General features: G+C 39.2%; 2 protein-coding genes across 7 annotated transcripts in view; both read left to right on the forward strand.

Annotated features, from left to right (window-relative positions):
• The first annotated feature begins 915 nt into the window (after positions 1-915).
• On the forward strand, positions 916-5,540 carry RANBP6 (RAN binding protein 6). Of its 3 annotated transcripts, none has more exons than XM_061132438.1 (2): positions 916-1,135; positions 2,192-5,540. In XM_061132438.1, exons 1-2 carry the CDS (start codon positions 941-943, stop codon positions 4,256-4,258), a joined length of 2,262 nt encoding a protein of 753 aa, XP_060988421.1. In that variant the 5' UTR covers positions 916-940; the 3' UTR covers positions 4,259-5,540. The 3 variants fall into 3 exon arrangements, with proteins under 3 accessions (XP_060988421.1, XP_060988422.1, XP_060988420.1); XM_061132439.1 differs by having other exon boundaries at positions 916-1,076; positions 2,192-2,396; XM_061132437.1 differs by having other exon boundaries at positions 916-5,540.
• A 467-nt stretch (positions 5,541-6,007) lies between these two features.
• BRD10 (bromodomain containing 10) overlaps positions 6,008-21,057 on the forward strand; it is a 107,478-nt gene continuing 92,428 nt past the window's right edge. For 3 of the 4 annotated variants that reach the window (XM_061132434.1, XM_061132433.1, XM_061132435.1), the window contains exon 1: positions 7,911-8,629. In XM_061132434.1, the coding sequence (XP_060988417.1) occupies positions 8,046-8,629 (584 nt within the window). In that variant the 5' untranslated portion in view covers positions 7,911-8,045. Of the gene's footprint in view, positions 7,296-7,910; positions 8,630-21,057 lie in introns of those variants that run through there. The other variant, XM_061132436.1, reaches the window with a different exon arrangement.

Below are 21,057 nucleotides of genomic sequence, written 5' to 3' on the forward strand. Positions count from 1 at the left end.
AAAAGGAAAACTGTAAAAACATTTTATGTTTGCAAAGAAAATCTTGAGTGACAAGACCGGGGATTCAAATCAATTTTGAGACAAGACCAGGATTCTAATCTTACTAACCCACGTCACTTTTCATCATACATTACTCAAATACCTTTCTCATTCTTTATTATAATCCACAGAGCAAGTGATTCCGACACACACCTGAATCTGAGCACCTCTGCTCTACTGCATTAGGTGTAATAGTGGGGTGGTGATCGTTGTCTTTATCTTTTATTGTACTTATTTGATAAAAAAGCTTTATTGAGGCATTATTCACATGCATACAATTCACCAATCTAAATTGTACAATTCAATGGTTTGAGTATAATCACAGAGTTGTGCAGCTATCTCCACTATCAATTTTACATTTTCATCACCCAGAAAGAACTTCCCGGACAGCAGTCATTCTGTGTTCTCCCTTCCCCTCAGCCATTGCCAAACACTAATCTACTTTCTGTATGGATTTTCCACTTAAGACCTTTCATATAAAGGGAAACATATAACATGTAGCCTTTTGTGATTGTCTTCTTTCACTTAGCAGATTTTCAAGGACTACGCTGTCTTTTAAAATTATCAGTGTATCAACCGTAGATATAGTTTAGAAATAAGACGAAAAAACCCATAATCCCATTCTAATAGTTATTATCATACTTTTATTTTTCCCCCTCTGAAGGTGCATTTTCATCTTATTGGAAAACAGATGGAGAGCGACCCTCGCTCCCACCACGACCCCACGAATCCCGCGCCACCGGACTCCCAGCCTCCCAAAGCCCGGACTAAGGGGAGCCATGGCAGGGGAGGAAAAAGCGGCCCCGCCCCGCCGCTCCCCGCCGGCGCCTCACTGACGTCACTGCTCCGGGACGTAGACCCCCGCCCTCCTTCCCCGTCGCGGTTGCTTTGACAGAACGCGATGGCGGCGTCCGGGTCTGCCGGAGTACCGGCGACCGTGTCGGGAAAGCAAGAGTTTTACCAGCTTCTGAAGAACCTGATCAATCCAAGCTGTATGGTGCGGCGGCAGGCAGAGGAAATCTATGAAAATATCCCAGGTCTGTGTAAGACTACATTCCTCTTAGATGCCGTCAGAAATAGAAGAGCGGGTTATGAGGTGAGACAAATGGCTGCCGCCCTGCTACGACGGCTTTTGTCCTCTGGGTTTGAGGAAGTCTATCCAAATCTGCCTTCTGATGTTCAGAGGGACGTCAAGATTGAACTGATACTGGCTGTTAAGTTAGAAACACATGCTAGTATGAGGAAAAAACTTTGTGACATTTTTGCAGTGCTGGCCAGGAATTTGATAGATGAGGATGGCACTAACCACTGGCCTGAAGGTCTGAAGTTCCTTGTTGACTCAATCTACTCTAAAAATGTGGTTCTATGGGAAGTTGCACTTCACGTTTTCTGGCACTTTCCGGGGATTTTTGGGAACCAGGAGCGGCACGATTTGGATATCATCAAACGGTTGTTGGACCAGTGTATTCAAGATCAAGAACATCCAGCAATCAGGACATTATCTGCTAGAGCTGCAGCTGCATTTGTACTTGCTAATGAGAATAATATTGGTCTTTTCAAAGACTTTGCAGACTTGCTTCCTGGAATCTTACAGGCTGTGAATGATTCATGCTACCAGGATGATGATTCAGTGCTAGAATCCCTTGTGGAGATTGCAGATACTGTACCTAAATATTTGGGTCCTTATTTAGAAGATACTCTGCAACTGAGTCTAAAGTTATGTGGAGACTCTAGACTTAGTAATCTGCAACGCCAGCTGGCACTTGAAGTAATAGTGACCTTGTCTGAAACTGCCACCCCAATGTTGAAAAAACATACAAATATTATTGCACAGGCAGTTCCTCATATATTAGCAATGATGGTTGATCTACAAGATGATGAGGACTGGGTAAATGCTGATGAAATGGAAGAAGATGATTTTGACAGCAATGCAGTTGCTGCTGAGAGTGCATTAGACAGACTGGCTTGTGGGCTCGGTGGAAAACTTGTTTTACCAATGACTAAGGACCATATCATGCAGATGCTACAGAGCCCTGACTGGAAATACCGACATGCTGGATTAATGGCCTTATCTGCTATTGGAGAAGGATGCCATCAACAAATGGAATCAATTTTAGATGAAACAGTTAACTCTGTTTTGCTTTTTCTTCAGGATCCTCATCCAAGGGTGAGGGCAGCAGCCTGTACTACACTTGGACAAATGGCTACAGATTTTGCACCTAACTTCCAAAAGAAATTCCATGAAACTGTGATTGCAGCTCTGTTGCGTACTATGGAAAATCAAGGTAATCAGCGTGTACAGTCACATGCAGCTTCTGCACTTATTATTTTTATTGAAGACTGCCCCAAATCATTGCTGGTTCTATATTTGGATAGTATGGTAAGAAATCTACATTCCATCTTGGTGATTAAACTTCAAGAGTTGATTCGCAATGGAACTAAGTTGGCCTTAGAACAGCTTGTGACAACCATTGCCTCAGTTGCAGATACAATAGAAGAAAAATTTGTACCATACTATGATATATTTATGCCCTCACTAAAGCATACTGTTGAGCTTGCTGTTCAAAAGGAACTCAAACTTCTGAAAGGAAAGACTATTGAATGCATTAGCCATGTTGGTCTTGCTGTTGGTAAAGAAAAATTTATGCAAGATGCATCAAATGTGATGCAGTTATTGTTGAAGACACAATCAGACTTAAATAATATGGAAGATGATGACCCTCAGACCTCTTACATGGTTTCAGCATGGGCTAGAATGTGTAAAATTCTTGGAAGTGATTTTCAACAGTACCTTCCACTGGTTATTGAGCCTCTTATTAAGACTGCTTCAGCTAAACCTGACGTTGCTCTCTTAGACACACAAGATGTGGAGAATATGAGTGATGATGATGGATGGCAATTTGTAAATCTTGGAGACCAGCAAAGTTTTGGAATTAAAACTTCAGGACTTGAAGCAAAAGCAACTGCTTGCCAGATGTTGGTTTATTATGCTAAGGAGTTAAGAGAAGGATTTGTGGACTATACAGAACAAGTTGTAAAACTGATGGTTCCTTTATTGAAATTTTATTTCCATGACAATGTTCGAGTGGCAGCTGCAGAGTCCTTGCCTTTTCTCCTGGAATGTGCAAGAATTCGTGGGCCAGAGTATCTTGCACAGATGTGGCAATTCATATGTGATCCCTTAATCAAGGCTATTGGGACCGAACCTGATACAGATGTACTCTCAGAAATAATGAATTCTTTTGCAAAATCCATTGAAGTAATGGGAGATGGGTGCCTTAATGATGAACACTTGGAAGAACTGGGAGAAATACTGAAAGCAAAACTTGAAGGGCACTTTAAAAACCAAGAACTAAGACAGGTTAAAAGACAGGAAGAAAACTATGATCAACAGGTTGAAATGTCTCTGCAAGATGAGGATGAATGTGATGTTTATATTCTGACCAAAGTATCAGATATTTTGCACTCATTATTTAGTACTTACAAGGAAAAGATTTTACCGTGGTTTGAACAGCTACTTCCATTAATTGTAAATCTAATTTGTTCTAATAGGCCATGGCCAGACAGACAGTGGGGATTGTGCATATTTGATGATATCATAGAGCACTGCAGTCCAACCTCATTTAAATATGTTGAATATTTTCGGTGGCCAATGCTACTAAATATGCGAGACAACAACCCTGAAGTCAGGCAAGCTGCTGCTTATGGCCTGGGTGTTATGGCACAGTTTGGTGGAGATGATTATCGTTCTTTATGTTCAGAAGCTGTTCCGCTGCTGGTAAAAGTTATTAAGTGTGCAAATTCCAAAACCAAAAAAAATGTCATTGCTACAGAGAACTGTATCTCAGCAGTAGGGAAGATTTTGAGGTTTAAGCCTAACTGTGTAAATGTAGATGAAGTTCTTCCACACTGGTTGTCATGGCTTCCACTGCATGAGGATAAAGAGGAAGCTATTCAGACTTTGAGTTTTCTCTGTGACTTAATTGAAAGTAACCACCCCATTGTACTTGGTCCAAATAATTCCAATCTTCCAAAAATAATTAGTATAATTGCAGAAGGAAAAATTAATGAGACTATTAACTATGAAGATCCTTGTGCCAAACGCCTAGCTAATGTTGTACGTCAGGTACAGACTTCTGAAGAATTATGGTTGGAATGCATTTCCCATCTTGATGATGAGCAGCAGGAAGCCTTACAGGAATTGCTAAATTTTGCTTGAAGCACTTTAATATTACTTGAATGTCATCCCCCATAAAAGTAACTCCAAATAAGTGTTGTGAGTGGATTCCATTATGGTTGAGAGATCTGTTCTCTCCCTGCTAAGCAGTTTATATTCCTTCCCAGTGTTTCTCCATGATTAGTCAGTGTTATAGCCTCTGTTTACCTCGCATGTTTTATCAAACACAGACCTTGGTGATAACCTGTGCTTCTGTTGTCTTAAAATGTTTGTCACCTATTCTCTATTTGATGTGAAGTATGTACGTTGTTGCTATTTGTCTAAATTCCTGATGCTGGGCAAGCAGTGTGCTTGGTGTTCAGGGTGTCGTGCTGCCTAACACAAGATGTTAAGAGTGCACAAAGATGGGATAGAAGAACTTCCAGGACAAACTCTTTGGAATTGTGAATGAAGAATATAGTGGCAGGCTTATTCCTCTATGATACGCCTAGTTTTCATAGTAATGGGAGGATACTGGTATTGGAAAAGAGTTTTGAGATACTGCAGAGGATGTGGCGAGTTTTCTCCATAATCAAAGAACTTTTTAATAATGTCCTCCTGAGGCTGAGACATATCCATATTCTAGTTCCCAAGGTGTCCAGCTGATAGTTAAGAGAACTTTAAAATCTTGGCCAGATCAGTTTGTCTGTTTTAACTTATCCAGGACCACAGGACTCTTCAAGGACTCTTAAGGACCACAGTTACTGTAAAGGGTATCCTGGTACATCTAACATTGGTAGCATATAATGTACTGTTACAGTATTTGACAAAGAGTAAATGATTATTTGTGGGAGTCAATCACTGTTAGGTGTTTGAGAAGAATATTGCATTGTGTATGTATGCCATTTTTCCCTGCAAAGCGTTCAACAAGAGAAGCCCTGATTCAAAATGGGGCTTAAATTTCTATTTTGAAGAAACTCTTAGTTGTATAGTAGCATTAAAGAGAATTCAATTGTGATCATGAAAGGGAAGCAAAATTAATCTTTAAACATGAAAAAGAAAACAGCTTTGAGACAACCATTGATTTAGCAGTAAGCGTGGAGTCTAAGAAAACAGTTCTAAAAATCTGGGGTTACTTATATTAATTACAATGTTGGTCTTTAATCTCAGGCTTTTTGTAGGGTAGAAAAAAAAGCTTTCTACTCAGCAAATTATTTATCCAGAATTTAAGAACAAATACATCTGTCACGGATTTCCTGGGGCTGTTATGAGTACTGTGTATGTAAAGTATTTAGTGAGTATTTAAGACCTAGTAAGTGCTTAATAAACGGTAGCTGTTACTGCTGTTGGTGTTTGTACCTCTTCTGTGTTCTCTTTTATGGTATGGAATTCCTTTTACATTAAAATCTCCCTGTTTCCCCTCCTACTAGTTCATGAGCAGGCCATCGAGGCCACTGTGGACAGAGATACAAAATTGAGATTTTAAATATGTAATTCCTATACATTCCCTGCAATTATTTATTGTTAATGAAGGGAAAAAAAGAAAAGGACATTGTTGGGGTATAGTCATAATTTTAATAAGATTAAATTTAAAAGTATACATGAATAAACAGGAAAACCCCACCACAAAGTATCAATAGAGGTTTTCTATGGACGGTCTGATTGAAAGGCAGTTTTTCTTCTCATTTATCTGTACTTCCTAAAAGCTCAAAGACCTAATTCTACTTTCATAATAGTTAAGATAAAAGTTAAGATAAAAGTATAGTCCATGGGGTCCCAAAGAGTCCACAGGGCTGAGTGACTTTCACTCATGGGCTCTGAGAGAGAATACTGTAAATGCCTAATAAATTACAAATGTCTGATGAGGTAAGAGGAGATCTAGATAAACTAGATGATGGGTGTGTGTTTGTGTGTGTGTGTGTGGGGGGGTTGTGAATACCCTAAAACCTTAAAAGCGCCCCCATTCAACTCTTACCTAAGACTGCTATCTAACATACTGGACCCCTCTCCCCCCTGCCCCCCAAAAAAGGAAAAAGCTTTTTAGTTTTGAATTTTATCAGTGCTTTAAAGGTCCACACTGATGGGAAGTAAAACAGTCTTAAGAGTCAAAATATCCCAATCATTTTGTTATACATCTTTACTTTTAAAATGTTTACTTTCTAAGATTTTGATTTTGTATTCAAGTAATTCCACGTTTCAAGCAAGAGCGTCCTGTGTAAGCAGAAAAAGGAATATGTGCATCTTTGAAAAAGAACGTGAGAAAATAGTAATATCTGCATTAAGGAACCGTTCGTTAGTTACTTTCTCCTCATTTTTAAGCAATATGTCAACTAATGGAATGATAACCTCACTTAAGACATTCCCTAAACAGTAATTTTAAAATGTGAGATTGAAAGGTCATGCTAACGACTGTTAAATGCTGCAGTTCTGATTTGAAATATTTGAAGACTAAGTCCCAAGGACTTTAAATAAGGTTCCATTCCCTTCCTTTACTCTTTTTAGCAGATGTCAAAAATTGAGAAGGTGGGGATGTTTTTTCATTTTAACGGAAAACATGGGATTAATTTCCAAAATAGGAACTGATGTTAAGACTTGGGGACAGGAGTTTTAGAAATTCGAGTTCTACACATCTCTTTTTCTTTTGCATGTGAACATATGTTCCAATTAGTCGAGTTCTTGAACCTTTCTAAACTTTACAAAATGCCAATTCTACGTTGAAAAAATAGCAGTCACGGGGTGGGGGTGGGGGGGCAGTGTGCAAAGGGAAATTTTTAACAACAGTAGATAGGATTTACACTCGATGTCTACTTACAATTCACTTTCCATCAACGAAAGTTGTCTAGCAAGCGCCTGCAGGATTAATTTTAGCTTTTAGCGCTAATTGGTGTCTCGCGGAACAACTATCCTCTTAGCACAGCCCACTTCTAAAACCCTTTCAGCCTCCCACTCAGGAGGTGGCGAGCAAAGCCCGGCGGCCGCTTTGCTTCTCTCTTCACTCCGCCCCTTCCAGTTGGCTACAAACTGATGACATCATTGCTCCGCGCAACCTACCAGGCCTCAGGGTCTGAAGCTGAGACGAAGTCCTGGCTTTCACGTAGCGGTACGTGAGGTGGGGGTGGCAGTGTTCTACTACGCATGCTCACCGTCGACGGCGACGGTGCCTCTTTCTTTGCTTTTTTCCACAGCTCGCCCCAACCTGGAGAGCCGGGGCAGGGGGGGGGGCTGAGTGCCCTCCCCCTTCTCTCCCGGCCCCTCCTCTTCCCCCCGCCCAGTAGGGCTTCTAACTGACAGTTGTCGCCAGGCCCCGTCCTCGCGCCGCCTCCTCTTGCCTGGGTCCCCCGCAGGTAGAGAGGGGCGGGAGGGGGTGTGAGGGAGAGGAGGAGGAGGAGCCCGAGCCGCGGTGGCCCGGCGTTTCGGCGCCCTCCGGGGAGGCTAGAGAAGAAGCCCACTTTCCTCCTCGCCCCCTCCCTGCCTTCAGGCCGGCCCGGGAGGGGGTGGGGCGCGGAGGCCAAGCCAGGCCTGGCGGGTTAAGAGCGGCCGGGCGGGGCGCGAAGGGGTGAGGCAGGCTAGGGCCGTGCGCGCGCGCCGCCGCCGGGGGGAGGGGAGAGGAGGGCACCTAGGCTCTCCTCTTCTCTCCCCCCTCCCCCGCGCCCCATGTAACCCCGCCCCGCCGGCGGCAAGCTCGAGACCCCCGCGCGCACCGAGCCGAGCCGGCGGCTGAGGAGAGCGAGGCCCGATGCGGCTGAGGCTGCGCGGCGCCCCTGAGCCCTGAGGAAGCGGTCCGCGCTCACGCGTGCCCCGGCGCCTCGAGCGGCCCCTGCACACCGCCCAACCTGGGCCTGCCGGAGGCATGAGCGTGCCGGGGAAGCCGGGGGAGATGAAGCCGGCCGGAGAAGAGGAGCGGCCGCTGCCGGCGGCCGAGGAAGAGGACGACGACGAGTTGGTGGCAGCGGCCCCGGCCTCACGGTCGACCCGAAGGAGTGCCTCCTCGAGGGAGGACGCGGACGACGACGAAGAGGAGGAGGCGATGGTGGTCGGGGGCGGTGGCTGCAAGGAGCAGGAGCTGACCTACGAGCTGCAGCAGGGCTACCGCATCCTGGGCGAGTTCCTGCAGGAGAAGCACCGAGGCCTCACCGCCCCATTCCTCCAGCCCTTGGGGGGCGTTGCCACCAGGGAAGAGGAGGCGGCCGAGGGGCCGCGCGGCGGAGGCCGGGGCAGTCGCGCCCTCCCGCAGCAGCCCGGTCAGGGCATGTGTCTGCTGAAGATGGAGGAGAAGTTCGCCAGCGGCCAGTACGGGGGCATCACCGAGTTCGTGGCGGACTTCAGGTTGATGCTGGAGACGTGCTACCGCCAGCATGGAGTGGACCACTGGATCTCCAAACAGGGCCAGAAGCTGGAGATGATGCTGGAGCAGAAGTTGGCGCTTCTTTCTCGGTGAGTGAGCCCAGTTCCCGGCGGGACTGACGGACTGACACAAACACACCCTCGCACGTGTCCGAGGATGGGTTGGGCCAGGGGCCGGGGGGCGTCGCTGATAGGTGCTGAGTCAGAACCCCGGGAGGAGGAGCAGTGCTGGGCGGGGGCCCGCAGGGGTGTGGTGGGTGTGGGCCGAAAGAACCCCACGCCCAGGCGGGAAAGAAGCCGAGGAGAAAGCAGAGAACCGAGCGCTGAAGAGCAGGTAAAGTTTGTGGAAGTAAAGTGAAAAGGTGCCCGTAGGAAGAATTACAGGAGTAGGGAGAGAAAAAGTTTTAGTGGGATGGAAGTTGGCTTTGCAACTTTTATTAGACAGTTTTGGCAAGAAAATTTTAAACGTGTTTGGAATGAAATATCATTAGAAATGTATTTTGGCGCTTGTAAAAGCTGGTTTCAAACTTAAGGTTATATCGTTTTAATATTCAGCTCGGTCATTGGAGATGTATAGTGTTATTAAGTGGTTAACAGTTACTGTGGCATATTCTTGGTTTTTTCTCTCAGCTTCATCTGAGAGGACTGAATTTGGTATCAACACAAACATTTTAATACGCTTAGGATGTTGGTATTCTTTCTCCCAGAAGTCATAGGCAGGTCAGGTGGCTCGACGCTCTGTCGTGCACTCTAGGTAGGTGGGTGAGAGGGTGAGTGGGTGTGTGCGCCCTCGGTACACTCCAGGTGGGTGGGTGTGCTTAGTCGCTCAGTCGTGTCCGACTCTTCGCGACGCCATTGATTGTACCCCGCCCGGTCCTCTGTCCATGGGGATTCTTCAGGCAAGAATACTGGAGTGGGTTGCCTTGCCCTCCTCACACTTTAGGTATACTCCACCCGTATATCTACTCAATTATTTTTCCTTTGTAAGAAGTGATAATGTAACACAGGAGGCTACCAAAATAAACATATTAATTTATATCTCTGTGATTGATAGGAGTCAATTGAATTTCTCTAGCGGAAATTCGTCAGGAATAAAAAAGTAATTGAAAGTTGTTGGAAATTGTGGTTGAAAGTGATCCAGTTGTTTGACCCTTTACTAGTGGAAGTGAACTTGCAAATCACTCTACCTTTTTGGCCTCAGTTTCCTCATCTATAAAATGAGGATAATGACAGTACCTGATTAATGGGGTTGCTGTTTATTAAATGCATTAATAAATGTAAAGTCGAATGTGCCAATCCCATATAGTTAGCTCAAGATAAGTTTTAACCATTATAATACTAGTAGTGGTAGTTGAATAAAATGAATATTCTCATATCTGAAACTGGGACGTGTGCGAGTACTTTTATCCAAAAGCACCTGAAAAGTTGTGTTAACTTTTCTGTCCTTGATTTATAATTGTAATTTTAAAATAATCTAATCTGTCGCTGGCTTCTAGTTATGCTGTTTTCGAGACTACCAGTGACTTCTTTCACTGAAAACAATGGTTAACTTAGTGCTTGACTCATTAGGGCGGCTCTGTTTAAGGAACCTCTTCTTGAATCTTTTTCTAATACTGAATTATTTGGTAATAGAATAATTCACAAATTTGTATATTACTTTTAATACTTTAGTGGTGTTTTGTGTAGTGTGTTTGTTACCCTTGTCTTCACAGTGTTTCATAGCTACGACTCACATAAGAAAAAGTCCATTCACTTTATTTTTAAGTAGTAAAGTATATTCTAAGTTGATGTCACAAGATTTTAGATGTGGAAGAAGCTAAAGTGTTTATCTAGTCCAGGCATCTAGTTTTACAGATTAGAAACAGGGATTTAGGGAATTCCCTTGTGGTCCAGTAGCTAAGACTCTGTGCTACTGATACAGGGGGGCTGGGTTTGATTCCTGGTTAGGGAACTAGATCCCACATGCCACAACTAAGACTCTATGCAGCCAAATAAATAAAAATAAATGTTTAAAAAAAAAAAAAAAAGAAACAGGGATTTAGAATGAGGCTATGATCTAACAGCATCCATACTTAAAATATTCTTTTGTTTATAAACATAATAATGTATTTCTGATGTTCTTAGTCCAGGAGAGATAAAATTCCTGCAGTTTAGTAGTAAATAGTAACATGATGATCTCAAAGAGATAATTAAGGCTTTTTGAGTCTCACCTCACTTTTTTTGTATCTGATGTACAAACATTTTGTGAATAATAGGTTCGACAAACCACAGTTGTTGATCTAGGAAATCATTTCTTTTTCTGTACTAACCTAAAATCCGGGTCATTACTAAATAAATGCTTTGAGTGAGCACCACTTGAAGAAAAGCATAGATTATAACTGTTTGGTATGCAATTAGAATATATAGATGCTCCAGAACAATACTCTATTATAATAGGCTGTACATGTGACTGTGATTTTCAGCAAATAGATGATTCAGATACCTTATTTCTAAATAAGTGATATATCATATTTTAGTAATAAAAAACACTTAGATATTAAATTTGTTCTCTTTTGTCTTCTTATATGTATTTGTAAGATACTGAATTAACCCTTATTTTCAAATTTAAGGAGAATTTTACAGCTGCTTCATATATTACTGAGCAAGAAATGAGGTATATCAGATAGAGAGGGTGTCACATTATTGCAGAGCAGTCCAGTAGCATGTACCTTGGGCAGATTGTATAACTTGAATCTCAGTGTTTTCATCTGTGCTTTGAAAGTATTGATTGCACAAATGTGTATCTTTCAGAACTAGACATTCAGATATCAAAAGAGAGGTTTTCTTCTCTTTTAAGTGGTATGTAGTTGAGTAGGGGAAAAGACACTTAAAAACATTCATGATTCTACAATATAATGGAGTTAAAAGGTATAGAGAAGCTTATACTTGAACTATTTCTTAAAGAAGTTGAAGATTGCTTCTGGATTTTCTTAGAGGGTTTGAGAGAAACATTCCAGAATATTGAACTACAGTGAATGCAAGGCATGGGATAGCAAGGTGTTTCTGGGAACTACAGGTACTTCCTCTGGCTACAGTATGGTCTCCAGAATAGTGTCTGCTTTTCAGCAGGTATGCAGGATGATCAACTGGGGAGAAGAAAGAAAACATTACAACATTAGTATATTTTATTTTTATTTTATCCTGTTAACATTTCTAAATTTTTTGGTTTGTGTCTTATGTTTATGATAGCACTACATGTATATGATCTACAAATGACATTTTATCATAATGTAATTATATTAGTAATATATAACAATATGTTTTATATATATAATATTTGTGATAGAACTACGACTAAGACTAACATTTCTAGTCTCACAGTTAGATATTTTAGAAAGGATCTCATTTATGTATCTGAGGCAACTGAGGGCTTCCCAGATGGCGCTAATGGTAAAGAATTCACCTGCCAGTGCAGGAGACGCCAGAGATATGGTTCAATCTCTGGGCTGGGAAGATCCTCTGGAGTAGGAAATGGCAACCAACTCCAGTGTTCTTGCCTGGAAAATCCAATGGATAGAGGAGCCTGGTGGGCTACAGTCCATGGGGTCACAGAGAGTCAGACTTAACTGAACACGCCCACACACCCACGAGGGAAATAGCAATTAGCATTAAGGAATAGGGAGAAAATCATCTGATAAGTGGAAAGGAATAGAAAATACTTAATAGGAAGTTATGCCTAATAAGAATTTTTGCCTCTTCTGAATTTTAAATTATATTTTTGAATGCTTTTAAATTTTAAAGTATTTTTGAAAGCTTTAAGAGTGTTGCCATGTAGTTTTAATAAGTTACAATTACAGAATAGGCATCACTAGTGACCCCAACAGAGCTGAATTTGAAGTTTTAGTTTTGGCCATTTAAAATAATATTTTGGTGAAAATAAGCTTGAACATGATATATCCTTGTTGATTTCTGAGTTAAGTTGCTGTTAAAGAGAGGCACATATAATGGGTTATTTTTTTTAAAAGGCTCCCTTAAAATATAGGTAAAGATAACTTAGTTTTGTAATTGCTTTTTAGTCAGACATGAACATACAAAAGCATCATTATGAAGCCTCAGAAATTTAAAAACAGAGGTTTCCAAGTACAAGTAGTAACTGAACTACATATGGATTTTGTACATTGATTTTAATCTCCTTCTTAGTTAAATTTGAAATTTGTTGGCTTGCTTATTCTCAGCTAAGATCAAAACCCAGAAATTAACTGGGGATTTTAACAAGGCGTTTCTTATTCCCTAGTAGTTCAACTCCCACTGGAATGTGTAATTCTATCCTTTTTTATGTAAATATTTAAAAATTGAATACCTTTGGTAATAGAATCTGGGTTTACTTCTTGTTCAGAATTATAGAATGTTAGTGCTTGATACGCCATGTAGTTCAATTTATTATAGTTGCCATTCTTTTTAAAAAAAGTGCTGTTTAAGAAGATTTAGAAAATGTTATAAGTGCAGTGATAAAAGGATGAAGGAAGGATTTCAACTAACAAGACATTTTTTGAGCTCCTGCTTTGTTCTGTGACTTAAGGGACAGTTTTGGCCCAAGAGGTTTACATACACAGTTATGGTAAAGGGTTAAAATATGTTAAAACTGATTTTCAGACGTGATCCATTGTCAAAACACCTGGAAGTCATGGGGCTGTTTACAGTGCATCCTGAGATATCAATATATTTAGTTGTATGATTTTTTGCTAAGGGATAAAAAAGGCTTAAAACAAATTATGGGAGGAAACCCTTAATGATGAGATTCTGCTGAGCTCCTCAGATTTTTCTCCCTACAAACTGGGAAGACATAATCATTTTTGGAGTTTTGGTGGTATATGTTGGTTTTGATGCAGTCGAAAATCTGCATCTAACTTGACCCTGCGTAGACCCTCCATGTATTTTGTTGTTCTGTCACTCGGTCATATCTGACTCTTTGGGACCCCATGGATTGCAGCACGCCAGGCTTCCCTGTCCTTCACGGTCTTCCGAAGTTTGCTCAAACTGATGTCCATTGAGTCGGTGATGCCATGCAACCATCTCTTCCTCTATCGTCCACTTTTCCTCCTGCCCTCAATCTTTCTCAGCATCAGGGTCTTTTCCAGTGAGTCGGCTCTTCTCATCAGGTGGCTATAGTATTGGAGCTTCAGCTTCAGCATCAGTCCTTCCAATGAGTATTCAGGGTTGATTTCCTTTAGGACTGATTGGTTTGGTCTCCTTGCTGTCCAAGGGACTCTCAGGAGTCTTCTCCAGCACCACAGTTCAGATGCATGTACTTGGTTCCTATCGGGGGTTCTGAATCTGCAGATTCAACCAGCTGAATCCAACTGAGGACCGTGTAGTGCTGTAGTATTTACTGTTGAAAAAGATCTGTGTTTAAGTGGACTCAAGCAGTTAAAACATCTGTTGTTCAAGGATTAACTATATATTCTAAGGGTGCATTCTTTGAGGACTACTTTGTTATAGAGTTTATTATTGAGCTTTATTATAGAGTTTTATGAAAGTACAGAGGAGGGATCAACTACTCGAAGGAGGTAGGAAAGCTGGAATTGAAAAAAATACTTTATTAGATTTTATTTTAGAGGTCATAATTTTGAAAGGTGAGTAGACTATTGATAGGTGAAGTTGAAGAGTTCATGAAAGAATTATTTGACCTATCCTATGATGTAGTTTGTGAAGCCCTGTGGTTACAGTGATAAACATGACTTTATCCCTTACTTAAAGATGGTACTTAAACAAACAATTACATGTATGGAGGTAGAAGAGGGTATATTGCGGAGGAGTGGTTTATATCCAGTGGTTGGTTAGTGTATAGAATGATGAGATCCTGTAGTGGCAGATAAGTCTAGAAAGATAAGCTGGGACTAATTATGGCGGATTCGTTCAAAAAGACCCTGAGGCTGGGAAAGATTGATGGCAAAAGGAGAGGGGGGTGACAGGGGGTCAGATGGTTAGATAGTATCACCGACTCATTGGGCAAGAATTTGAGCAAACTCAGGGAGATAGTGAAGGACAGGGAAGCCTGGTGTGCTGCAGTCCATGGGGGTCACAAAGAGTCAGACATGACTTAGCGACTGAACAACAGCAACAATAATTGTGGAGGACCTTGATTGCTTGCTAAGGAATTTATAATGTAGGCATTGTGGATTCATCACAGTTTTTAGCTAAGGGAGTGACATGATTGTACTACTATTTTAAGGTTTGAAGGCTAAAATGGAAGAAGAGAGAATGAAGGAAACCTATTAAAAGGCTTTTGAGTTAATACCATCAAAAAATAATAAGCAGTAGAAATAAATTGGTGGATAAAGCTATAAGAGAAGTAAATTCTGCAAGTAAAAGTAGTACAGTAACAAGCTACTGGATGTGGATGTGATGGAGAGGATGATGACCAAAATATGAATAAATTTGAGCCCAAGTGACGGTGATGTTCAGGGAATGTGAAAGGAGACATGCATTTGAAGATACGCAGCTGAGAATTATTAGAAGGCTGAATATGGAGCTCAGAAGTGACTTGTGCTAGATTAGAGGTGTTTAATTAGGAATTAACCTGCAAAAGGAGAATGGTTGAAGAAATGGGAGGGAATAAGATTGCCCAGGATAGAGTCTAGTAAAAATATAAGGGGATCCAAGACAGAACCTTGTGTAAGGATTTGTCTTCAATTTGGAAAGATTAGAAAAATATAATTAAAGTGTGTATAATTTTATATTAAAAGTTGAAATGCTTAATTGAGAAAAGGCAGTTAATGAAGCTGAAAAGAGTTTATTCTGGAATAAATACGGGCTTCGCTGGTGTCTCAGTGGTAAAGAATCTGCCTGCCAATGCAAGATAACACAATTTATGTCCCTGGTCCAGGAAGATCCCACATGCCATGAAGCAGCTAATAAGCCTGTGCACCAAAAAAAAAAAAAAAAGAAAAAAACGTTGTGGAATAAATAAAAGGTATCAGTTGGAATATAGTAAAGTTACAGGCTTTAGTATTTTAGGGGATTTTGTTCCATTTGAAAATGATTTAGATATAATACAGTAAAAAAAATGCCCTAATAGACTGTAAGGTGTTTTGCCTCAAAGTTTGTTTCTCATTGTATTTGTGCCCTTGTAATTATTTTTATTTCTAAGAAAAAAAAGTAGAGCAAGGGTAATAAATCATGTTTTTGGAGGGAAGATTATGTTCTTTTTGTATTTGTGTTTTAGCTCTCAAATGATCTCTAGGTTCTCTCCACAAGAGTAGAGAACAAATAATAGCTGTTTTCATTTCCAAGGAGCTTCCATAATAATATGAATCTTTAAAGTGTATTTTAAATTACTTGAAGAGGTTGTTCTTCTTCTTTTTTAATGGGAAGCACTAATAAACCCCAGTGGTGGTATTATCTGATAACCAAGCCCTTTGTTACATCATCTTCCACATGGGACCAGTGAATGTTCCACAATTAATTGTGCTTAAAATCAAGATATTAAATACATACACTTTGAAAAAAAAGACTTATGAAAACCAGTAAAGTGTTAATAGTGGTTATTCATTTTGCTTTTAAAATTTTCTTTATGTCAGATTTTCTGTGATAAGCAGATTACTTTTATAGTTAATAAAAGATTATATTTAAAGGAGATTAGAATCTATAACTTTGAAAAGAATTGGGTAAAAAATATGTATTGTCAGAGTTGTAAGACAGTACAGTCATGTTAGATGCTGTAACTGGGTGGTGTAACTGTGGGTGATTAATTTTCCCGTCCACTTTATACTTTTTTTTTTTTTTTTTTTTTACAATATGTGCATGCATGCTAAGTTGCTTCAGTCATGTCTAATTCTGCAATCCCATGTACTGTTGCCCGTCAAGCTCCTCTGTCCATGGAATTCTCCAGGCAAGAATACTGGAGTGGGTTGCCATGCCCTCCTCCAGGAGATCTTCCGGACCCAGGGATCAAACCTGTGTCTCTTATGTCTCCTGCACTGGCAGGCAGGTTATTTTACTACTAGCACCACCTGGGAATCCCTGATCGTGTGTTATTGTTGTTACTTTTTATAATATCTTTTTTTTTCTTCTTTTTTTGAACCCCCTTCCCACCTCCCTATAATATCATTCAGAATATAACATCTTCAGATTTTGTAGGTGCAGTTTGAAATGCTTGAAATAGCTAGTACTAAGAACTCATTTCAAGCTTTCATATTTAAAGCTTTTGAGTAGAGCCATCTGAATGTACCTTCATACAAAAATAACTCTTCTGATAGCTTGTTTTATATCTCTTCAACGGTAGTATATCTGGAGATTCAGTCTTGTTCATTTCTCTCTAGGCATCCCTCTAAAAGATAAAGAAAGATGAGAACACAGATTGAGATAAACTAGTTTAAAGTGAAACTACCTCTTGTTATACTTTGTAAGTACTACTTTATTAATGTTGCTCTTTTGTGGAAGTTTAAGCCTTCTAAGCTAAAATCAGTGAAAAAAATTTTGCCAGGATATAATTGCAGAAAGTATTTGAACTACTATTTAGCACATGAAGTGTTTTGGAGAGCTTCTCTTTCCAAAAGATAGCCCCCTTTCTCCTTCAGATATGTCTCATCTGCTAGACATAAGGTTTCTTTCAAATGGTAACATGCCGGTTTATAATTACTACAGTTTAAGTTTGCAAAAGCTTTAAATGTAAATAGTTTCGTTTCAGTTCTACAATTTATACTAACCTAGTACATTGACATTTATGGTAATGATGTATGTACATTTTCAGTTTTTTAAGGTTGAGATTAGAAAGAAAATCTCTCTTACAAAATGTGCATGCAGGTAGAATATTGGAATTACTTTCCCTGCAGCATTTCATGCTTTATGTTCTTAAATTTGTTTTCAATTTCAGTGGTAGCTTACTTAACAAATGCAGTAAGGTACACCAAGATTCTGCTAAATATATAATTCTAGTGAATTCAGGGTCTGTTCTTGTGTCTTCAGAAAATAAGAACAAATCCATTTCATTTGGCACTGAGGAGAGAAACAGATCATTTCAAAAACTTATATTACATAGAAGTGTTTCCCCATAGACATAAATGTGGATTGTTTCCATGTTCGCCCATGAGCCCAATTTTTAACATGTGAGTTACTAAAATTGGAAGATAAAAATATTAAAATATAATCTGTAAACAAAATAGAAGGTATATTTTATATCTATCTTCAAATACTTGTGCTTGAGGAAAAGCAAGTTTAAATTTGACTCTTCGCACAGATAAGCTCATTTTCTGTCTCCCTCACTTTCTACTCTGTTGCTACCTTATATGCAAGTCTTTCCCTCTGTCTGGTCAGTATGTATCCTTTCTTAACCTTCTTTGTCTTCCTTCATAGCATTTATTGCAGGCTAATGTATAATATGATTTAATTATATATCTTTTTCCTCCTGTCTCACTAGGATATAAAACCTATGCAGGCAGGGACTTTTTCTGCTTGACTTGTTACTATTGACTTCTATAAATGTTAATTAAAAATTAAGTAGTAGGTAGCTATAAGTTGTACCGGTCATTTTAAAACGTCTTGGGGCTGTGCCTCTCAAAGAGTATTTCCTAAATCACCAGCATTAGAATTGTGTTAAAGGCAGAGACCTTGGCCCCAGAATAGCATACTTAAATCTGTTAACCCAGTATCTCAGGGTGGGGATAAGGAAGCTACATTTTTAATAAACTCCTAAATGATTTTTATGCAAAATAAAGTTCCAGGACTGATACTTCAGGATATAGTAACACTGTTTCGTGACTGATTTCACCTCAGAATTTGAAATTTCTTTCATTGAAGTATTTTTTTTTAATCACTGCTTTTACACTTGTCAGCCTTTAGGCAGAATGAAGGGAAGGTAGGAGAGAATTAAGAAGCAGATTTCATATAGTCATGTGTTCTGTGAAATACATAGAGCTTGAAGAAGTGGTAACAAGTGAGGGATAGTGTTGGGGGAGGGCTGGGGACACAGGATACTAGGTGTTTGCATTTCTATTCCTTTGAAAAAGAGTGGAGAGACCTTGAAAGTCACATGTTTATCATAGAATATTACACAGAGCAATCTCTAATTTAGAATTTAAATATTCTATGAGTAATTCCTGTTACATAGGGCTAATGTGTTAAATAGTACCAGAATTTTTAAAAGCCTGAAATTAAAGATCCAAGATTCTATTCCTGTCACTTTTATGCATTTAAGCCTATTTGTGTGATCTTACATCAAAAATCAGCTGTGGATAGTAATGGTATTCTTTGTGTTTCTTATTTGATTTTGGGGAGCAATGAAAAGAGATCTAGGTTAGCCCTCATAGCTTTGCTCTGCACTATATCAGGCAAAGTAATGTACTAGTTGACCTTATAGTCTTTTATTTTTAAAATTTTGTATTTCTCTTTTATAGTTCAGTTTGAGTTCCAAGCCTTTATGATATTTAAAAATTAGAGTTCTAAAACCCCCTACCCCATACTGTATGCAGAAGTATGTGTGGGACTGTGGACTGGTGCCTACATTTTATCTAGGGAGAGGGTACAAAACTTTTTATTAAGTCAGCAGAGGAGCACAGACCAAAAAAAAGTTAAGAACTGTAATTTTAAGACACAGAATTAACAAACATTCAATAAGTTATGATGATGTTTGGTTAAAGTATAGCAAATTCCAATTAAATGAAGGAAGAATTAGGCTTTTAACAGAAATAACAGAATTTGAATAGTACCTGAAGATAGTCTTACATTATGCCTGTGTTTATACTATTTGGTGTTCAGAGAGACTTGTTTATTAAATAGTAGTTTTGCTCTGCATTAAATTGAGAGGAAAAATGTTTTAGAAATAGCCCCCGTGGTATTCTAGAACTCTGAAAGCGTTAATATATGACTTACTGTACTGAAGATGTCTTAACTTTGGGAATAAAGTGAGTTTAATTCTGGTTTTGCCACCAACACTTGTGTTGAACTAGACATTGACTTTCTCTGGAATTCAATTTCCAGTTGTTGCCATCAGTGTCATCAAATTCAGTGCAATTTCAAAACATCAGGAGTGTCTTTTCTTCTTCTCTTTTTTCTATGTCTAGTGAAATCCTAATTATTGTCTGAGGCTCAGCTCTGATTTTACCTCTTCTATGAAGTCTGATACAGATTTATTTTTTCACTGCATTCCATGATTCTTCGCTTTGCATTTGGTTATAACACTTAAAAATTGTATGGTAGTTACGTGTCTGTCTGTATTGTGACATTAGTTGGTAATTCTTCAGTTAATGAAATAAATGAGCTTATCAAAATCAAATAAATGCTCAGTTATATCAAGTCAGAATTGCTGCTTTTTAAAAAATATTCAGCAAAATTGTTATCTCATAAGGAGAATTGCACAGTTTCTTCCTCCTTTGTTTCAGCTTGGGTTAGGTATATTCCTCTGTTCTTAGCCCACTTTTTGTATTCATATGATTTGTATTGAAGTTTTTGAATATCATGATATTGAAGCTATCTGTTTGCCCCACCAAGTTTAAGATTTTCTGATGCTTTTGTATTTCTAGAAACCAGCTCTTCAAGGGCAGAGAAACTCAGCATATATTTAATTAAGTTGAATTCAGATACCATATCCTCTCTTGAAGGATGGCTACAATAAATAAAAGCATGATAGAAGGTAGTGTGTGGTTAATGTAGAAAGATGGGTAATGTTCCTTACAGTCAACATATATTTACAATGCTTATTGTTTGATTGGCAGTGTAGAGGGGTTCAAGATGAAAATGGAAAGGTGAAAGCTGATAAACTGAGTTGATGTGGAGGTCTTTCCAGGCAACAAGAATAGCATACTCCAAGGTGCAGAGCAACAAAGTCACTGTATGTAGTTAGGGAATGGTCAGTAGTTTAGTTTGGCTAGAGTGCTAGTTATATATAGAAAAGTAATGACAGCTGTGACTGAAAGAGCCAGACTGTGGAGCCAGATCTTAAAGGGTCTGATATGCTGTGCTAATAGAGAGTTTGATAGTCCTTGTTAGTGAGTTATTAAGTTAAAAGGTTTTAAACTAGAGAATTACAAGAGACACATAGATGGGATGAATTAGAAGAGAAAACTAACATCAGTTTGTTGTTTTCCCATCCCTTAATTTTAAGCTTAGTTAATAGGTTTTAATTTTACATTTGACTTTGCTTCTTTTAGCAGATTTGGTGAAGGATTAAATAGAAATGTATCCATTTACATTACAGAAAAGGATTTTTTATTAAGCAAAAATCTTAGAATAATGCTAGAAAGAAGAGACAATATTTTCTTTTGCTAAATAACTTGGATAATATGCCATGTTTAAATATCTAAATAAGTTGGACTTAGTTTTGTTTCTTTAAGTGGATAATTTCAGTCTTCCAGTTTTCAGGGGGAAAAATATGTTAAATACAGAATTTTACCTATTTAAATAACTATATCTTCCAAGTTATTTTCTACAACTTTGTTTACCAGTAACCCCCCCCCCCAAAAAAAAAGGCATAGGACACATATAATTATTATATTGCAAGTACATATTGACAATATCAGCTAGTTACGCTTAATTTGTCAGCT

The sequence above is a fragment of the Dama dama genome, chromosome 29 (assembly GCF_033118175.1).
Source record: "Dama dama isolate Ldn47 chromosome 29, ASM3311817v1, whole genome shotgun sequence".
Taxonomy (NCBI): Eukaryota; Metazoa; Chordata; class Mammalia; order Artiodactyla; family Cervidae; genus Dama; species Dama dama.